The following is a 7,564-nucleotide window of genomic DNA, read 5'->3' as shown; positions in this document are numbered from 1 at the left end:
AACGATCATACAAAATAAGCCTTCATCATTCTTAGATGCCGTCAAGCATCAAGTATGGAAGGATGCTATGACTGAAGAATATGAGTCTATCATGAAGAATGATGTCTGGGAAGTAGTTCCCAGACCCCAGGACAAGACAATTGTTACTTCCAAATGGCTTTACAAGATAAAGCATGCAACAGATGGAAGTATGGAAAAGTATAAGGCTCGTTTTATTGCTCGTGGTTTCTCCCAGAAGGAAGGTATAGACTATGATGTGATATTTACACCTGTTGCGAGATATACGATCATCCGCTCGATCATAGCCATTGTCGCTTCACAAGGATGGAACCTACATCAAATGGATGTCAAGATTGCGTTCTTACATGGCTCGATCAAGGAAGAGGTCTACATGGAGCAACCCGAAGGATTTGAAATTTATGATTGAAAATCTCATGTATGTAGGTTGAAAAAGGCTCTCTATGGGCTGAAGCAAGCACCCAAAGCATGGTATGAGAGGATCGATAGCTACTTGATGAAGCTGGGATTCACTAGTAGTGAAGCCAATGCTCACCTTTACTTTAAGGTTGAAGATGACAAGCCTCTCATACTAGTGCTGTATGTGGATGACCTCTTTCTAATAGGTGCAGACACTCTCATTCACAAATGTAAGAGGGAGTTGGCTTCTGAATTTGAAATGAAGGACCAAGGACTTGAAGTATGGCAGAAGCCAAGGGAAATTTTCCTATCTCCATCCGAACATATGTTTTGCAGTTAGCACTGTGAGCTCATATTTGGTTGAGCCTCACTGCATTGATGCCAAGAATCTTCTAATATCTTCATGGCACAATTACTAATGGATTGAGATACAGTACTGGAAATATGAAACTGCATGATTATTCAAATACTGATTAGGCAGGTAGTGTGGAGGATCACTGGAGCAATTTTTAGTGTTGTTTCTCTTTTGATTTTGCTTCTATATAATGGATGAGTAAGAAGCAGAAATCAGTTGCCATAAGCACCACCGATACCGGATACATATCTACAAGTACGATCTCGTATGAAGCTGCCTGGTTAAAAAACATCTGTCAAGGTCTTACTTATAGGTTGACATGTATGTGGGGACTGCTTGAAAATATCTTCATTGGATGCTACTCTACCTCTGCGACCTAGTGCCTTTTGCCTGATGTCACCTCTAAATGCACAACACTGAATATTTTGGGCTCTTGCCTTGTTCGTTGAGTTGTCTTGTGGGGCCTTCCAGCACTTCCCTAATTGGTTTCCACTCTGTGTTGTTTGTTTACATGTCCCAGTGTCTGCCTCCTGAAAATACCTGTTTGGCCTCACTAATAAATTGTCGGGATCTTTCTAGGGGGATGATGCCATAATGAGGTCACTCCTGCTACATGTCGACCTTTCAGTGGTCACACGTGTCATCCAGAAATGGGTCCTTTTGGTGCTTGAAAACCTCGAATCTACCTGCCACGTGTTGATTCTTACATCACCACTTGATGTTGTCTCAGCTAATCACGAGCTGCCACTTGTCTTCCTGGAGGAGAGAAAGAAGGTCCTCTAAGGCGTTGTTTTCGACCATTTCCTTTGTTATTTTTCTTTTGGCCTTACTGACCTTTTTCTTTATTTTCCTGCAAAAACCTCTGGGTCGGATCTCCTCTGTGCTTCCCCCTTGTTACACCTCTAGGAAATCATAGCTGGGTGGGCTCCACCCTCTCTATTACATCATAATGCTTAATTGTATTCTCTTTAAACAAAACATATGGAATTCCTTTCTAGGCTACCATTGTCGAGTGGGCTCCACTTGCTTAGTGCATCCCAACAATTTTCACTTACACCATATTTTCAACCTCCAAATTGAGCCCCCTATGATTCCTCTAGTAGGCTAGCTTGTATTGTGGGCTTTGTTGCTCGCTCAAAATTGCACAACACTCAGTTGTTGTGTCCCAATGACTCTGACCTGGTCACTTAGACTGGGTCATCAAAACAATTTTGCTTGGGTGTACCTTTAACTCTGCTATGAAGGTCTTGGGGTCACCAAACCTCGACTAGCCCTACCTTTTTACCCATAAGGCCGTTCCAGAACTTCAATATATCATTGGAAATATCTTTTAGAGCACTAACCATCTTCGTGGATTACACCTGCATTTTAGATGATCTTGTGCTCCAAAACTGGCTCCAAAGCTACTACACTAATTATGATTTTTTTTCCCTTCTTATGTGCATAGAACCGACTCCTTGAGGCATTTCTTTGACTCTTGTGCCTCCTGTTTCCACCTATGCTGACTGAATACTTTGTTTCCATCACCATGTTGTCAATAATGAAAACATATCACAACACAGTAGGAAGAGGCATTTCTTTGACTCTTGTGCCTCCTGTTTCCACCTATGCTGACTGAATACTTTGTTTCCATCACCATGTTGTCAATAATGAAAACATATCACAACACAGTAGGAAGTCCTGAGGGAGTTGAAGACACGAGGAAGACCCATGTATTTAATAGGAAGAGTGTTAATATGGAAACCAAGGGCTCTAGCTAAGAATGTTTGGATTGGGTTTGGGGTATTGAAAAATAAGATGTTAGAATTTTCACTATTGATTAGCATGCTTGAATTCTACATGAACTAAGTCAGAATCTCTTTTAACCTTCTCACCACATTTAATGGTACTCTACAAAATAGCATAATGCTGTCCACAAATTGTTGATGGGTTAGGGGTATATTTTCTCCCCATAGAAGGACACCCCAAATATGGGAGGATTGAGCCACATTTTGGATGTACTGTCCTACACCTTCAACTGCAAGGACGAATAGGAAGGGGGACAAAGCATCTCCTTGGTGAAGTCCACTAGTGAGGTTAAAGGTTTTTGAAGGGGATCCATTAAGAAGGATGGAAAAGAGAGGGGTGGATATGAGGGAAAAAACCCCATATGATCCACCTCGAATAAAACCATAATCTTTCAGAATGCTCGGGAGGTATGGCTAGCTAGGGCAGTCCTAGGCCTTCAATATATCTAATTGAATCATCATAACAGGGGTTTTGAGCTTCTTGAGGGAGTAGACAACTTCTTGAGAAGTAATGATCCCAGCTAATGTTTTTCAACGTTCAAAAAACCCTGTTTGCTCTAGAGAAATCAGTCTAGGAAGAAGGGATTTCAGCCTTTTAATCGTGATGGTGGTAATGATCTTGTAGATAACATTACATAATGAAATAGGTCAGAACCCAGTAGGATCTTTAGAGTGTTGCCATTTTGGGATAAGAGAAAGGAAAGTGGAGTTAAGACCAATACTTTCCTTGTGCATTCTCTAGGATTCCTCCACTACTGCTAGGATTTCTTTCCTAATAAAGTGTCAGGTGCTTGATAGAATTCTACTATGAAGCCATCTGGCCCAGGCGCTTTATTTCTAGCCATGTTCTTTACCACCTCTTCCAATTCTTGAACAAAAAAATCCCTCATAAGTGTCATGTTGTGTTCCTAGTTAACCATCTGTGGGATATGTCTAGTGATACTCTTGATTGCCTCTATCCCGTTACCTACAGGTTCTATAAGAAGAGAATGGAAGTTGTCTACTAGAAGATATTCCATCTCTTTTTGTTGTGTGATGTGAGTTCGTGCCTTATCTTTCAGAGAGAAAATATGATTCTGCTACCAGCGTTTGATCATTTCCTTATGGAAGAAACTTATGTTCTTTTCTCCTTCTTGGAGCCATTCGACCCTTGATTTTTGTTTCCTTCTCCCTTTGAGTTGTCTCAACATCTGACCTTCTTCTTTTGCTAGTTCCTCTGATCACCTTGAGATGATCGTGCACTGTTGTATCTCTTGCATTTTGCCTTGAGGTTCGTTGGCCAGCTAGGATGTACCCAAATTCAGTCTTATTCCAAACTTTTGTCTTATGTTTGAGATCCTTCAACTTAAGTTAAAAGGTATGGATATGGTTTATGCCTTGTACCATGCTTTCTTTCCAGCATGTCTCCATCTTACTCGCAAAGGAAGGGTCCTTGAGCCAAAAGGATTCAAATATGAATTGCCTATTCGAGGCTGCTATCTTAAGGTCCATTTCCAGTCTAATTGGCGAGTGCTCCGAAGCAAAACATGGTGAGACTAAGGCTTCAAAGAAAATATCCTTGTTAACCAATTGCTCCAACACTAAAATATACTATAATTGAAATATTTTTCTTATATTTTTATGTAATTGATAAACAGTTTTTTTATATTTATATCTATTGATATAATATTTTATTTTTGTTTTTTTTTAATAAATCCTTTTATATAATAAAAAATAATAAATAGTAAATGTTTTAAGGTCTTATTTTTTTTAATAGATAATAATGAAATTTGCTCAAAATTATAATTGTTCTTTATTTAAACCATTTTTATTGTAATAGGATATATATAAATATATATATCATATCTATATAAATGTTCCTGTAATAAACAGTTTTTAATATTTTTGTATAAACATAGGTTTTAAAATTTTGTAATGTAATGGTTAATAAAAATATTACTTTTCTTTATTTAAACTATATGCATGCCTCCTAAAATATCGCCCTGACATTAAAATTTACAATTTGAAGAAATAAAATATGTTGTCGAACTTATTTCAGATGATCAGCGGGGGATTGCTCCCAATAAGCGGACTTCATTAAATGCAATTTTCTCGAATAACTGCCCCTCATCGAATAGTTTAGGATATGTTCAATGAAATTCTTGATATTCAATGAACGTAGGTGAACGGGTCCACCGCCATCTATGGTTGAAAATGAAAGGTCGATTCTGTGTGACTGGATTTCGACTCTTCCTACATTAGTCAAAAACATGACGAATAATAAATAAAAAGTGTAGCATAAGGTAACTCCAACGAAATGAAATAAGTCAAGTCAGAACAATGGAATCGAAAAAAATGGAACACGCGGAGAAGCAATAACCATGTAGTTGCAACCCCATGCGGTCTGTGGTCCATTATCAATTTAATATTTATATCCCTAATATTTATCAATTTAATATTTATATCCCTTATATTTATCAATTTTGTTTCCAATGTTTGTTAATTTTCTATTCTACACCTGTAGAAGCAAGGTAAGGAACACGACTGCGCAACCACTCGGAAATGGCCAACATTATTCCAGGAAAATTCTGACTTGCCTTCCCAGAAACTTCTATTCACTAAATAAATTAAATGGGTGAGCTTCACTGCTCCTCCTATCATGTATGTTTCTGTGACTTTTTCCTCCTGCTCACCAATCCCCGGCCACGCTTTTCATGCTATAAGAAGAAATCAACCCTAGGAAAGGTGATAACACTAGCAGGTTTTGTGTGGAATTGTTTTACGCATCATGAGGCCAGTTACCAAGGCAGATCCCGCTTGCGCTGCTTGCAAGATCCAGAAAAAGAAATGTTCAGAAAAATGCGTCCTCGCGCCATATTTCCCGCAGAACGATCCCAACAAGTTCCTGTTGGTACACGGATTATTCGGACATGGCCATGTCGTCAAACTACTACAGGTTCCTTGGATTGTTTCAATTTTAATATCGATTTACTCCGTGCAGTATATTGTCAGCACAATAATTAGGAGCTTAAATGAGAACATAATCCATTCATAATTGTGGCGTTGGAGTTTAATTTATCTATGGTATTTATATGGTTTGAATTTTTAGGAGAAGAATTGTGTAGATGTCCAAGTTTTGAGTGGACACTCTAAGAAAAGCAAATAAATGTTAATTCTAAGAAAAGCAAATAAATGTTAATTCAAATTTGTTGTAGTTAATGTTGTTGGCATATGTCTGACCCTGAAAATCTGATTATATGTAATGGACTCACAATTACAGGATCTCCCAGCGGAGCAGAGAGGTGATGCAGTAAACAGCCTGGTGTACGAAGCAAGTGCAAGAGTTGCAGATCCTGTCCATGGCTGTGTAGCACTAATTAATGACCTCCACAAAAAATTAGAAGAAGTACAATCGCAACTGGCCTTCACAGAAGCAAAGCTGGATAACATTAGTGCGCAACAGTCTAAGATGTTAAATACCCTATATTCAGGGTATCATCAAGGTTGGGGTTCCAATTTCTACAGCTCCTCACAGCAAGAGAGTCGAGACACGCAATATACTAACCCACCTGTTATAGACGATGAAGTAGATAGTCTGGAACTGTGGGAGACATAAACAAGAACAAGTAGCTATTATTTGATTTGAGAAGAGGTATAATCACAAATGTTTTGGTGTTTCTGCCTTCTTTTAACCTACTCGTCCTGCATTTCTGTGGAATGAACAACATTTCTGCTTCAAATTATGATTAGATCTTAGTTGTATACATTGCCTGTGGTAAATGTGCTGGCCACTACCACAACTTTTCTTTCCAAGTTGGAATTATAAATGAAGATAACGACAGAAATACATAAATAAAACGCAGAGAGCGAATGGCGCTGCAAAACTGCCTTGTCAGAGTTGTGTAGAGTTTTTTATTTATGATATACAGATTGCATATGCAGCTAGATTTACTGTTATAATATCGTCTTATATGGAGACAAAGTTGAGCTGTTACTGTTGTGGTCACCAGGTTGGAATTTGGAATTGTTTTTACTCATTAAATAAATTTTTTTTGGGGACGGTTTGGTCTTTAGGTTTCTTGTTAAGAAATTTTATGTTTAAATTTTTTTACTAAAAATCAAGTTGTGATAATCCTCTAGAAATCAGGTTTGATAATAAATTAACCATTCAATATTAATCTTTCACTAATAAAGGTTACATTAATAAAATTACTTAAATTTTTATTTGAAATTGCACAAAACACTCACAATAAAATCATGATAATTTGGAAAGCATCGTTGACCGCATTTGTAAATATGATAAATGACTAACAATATTTTATAGGATATATAAGAGACAGACAATAAAACTATTGAAAGTTATCAATAATAACTCAAAAACAGATTAGTTAATATGGTTTATACTATTATTTACATAATTTAATATGGTTTATAATGCTATTTACATAATCTAATATATACCATAGGATTTAAAGATAAAATATGCATTTGGCAACATATATTTTAGCATTGGTTTGGATCATGGATATACACTAATATTGACAAGATTGAATGCATAGTATCTGAACCTCTTAAAAATTAAAAGACTAAACTTATAACAAATGGATATTGGGATCTCTTAACATCATGTTCTAGGATTATGTTATGATTTCCTCCATTATTACATTCTCTCAGAGAAAAATTTAGCAAAATCAATATAGATATAAATTATTGTACACATATATAAACAACTAAACACACACACATGTTCTAGAGAGATTGATATATATTATTGTCTATACACACAATAATATATATATATCAATCGTGTGTGTGTTTCTTTGTTTATATATGTGTACAATTCTCTCTCTCTCTCTCTCTATATATATAGAGTTAACCACTAAGTATATCATTTTTTGTTAGGTCAAACATAGAGCCTCACCCAGAAAGTGTCAAGATAATTGAATTAGTGACTTCATAAAAGTGGTGTGACCACAAGAACTCAAAGCAACTAAAATTATATATATGCAATATTAAAAATATCTAA

At 36.7% G+C, this 7,564-nt stretch overlaps 1 protein-coding gene across 1 annotated transcript; it reads left to right on the top strand.

The window, feature by feature from the left end:
• Positions 1 to 5,305: 5,305 nt before the first annotated feature.
• Positions 5,306 to 6,369, top strand: LOC149262993 (LOB domain-containing protein 23-like). The gene is made up of 2 exons (XM_089386898.1): positions 5,306 to 5,494; positions 5,819 to 6,369. Exons 1-2 carry the CDS (start codon positions 5,327 to 5,329, stop codon positions 6,152 to 6,154), a joined length of 504 nt encoding a protein of 167 aa, XP_089243024.1. The 5' UTR covers positions 5,306 to 5,326; the 3' UTR covers positions 6,155 to 6,369.
• Positions 6,370 to 7,564: the final 1,195 nt, after the last annotated feature.

Source organism: Pinus tabuliformis, chromosome 6 (assembly GCF_031772625.1).
Source record: "Pinus tabuliformis cultivar Carrire ecotype Pingquan chromosome 6, CPIR1, whole genome shotgun sequence".
In the NCBI taxonomy this organism is placed as follows: Eukaryota; Viridiplantae; Streptophyta; class Pinopsida; order Pinales; family Pinaceae; genus Pinus; species Pinus tabuliformis.
This window is presented reverse-complemented; position numbering and strand designations above follow the sequence as displayed.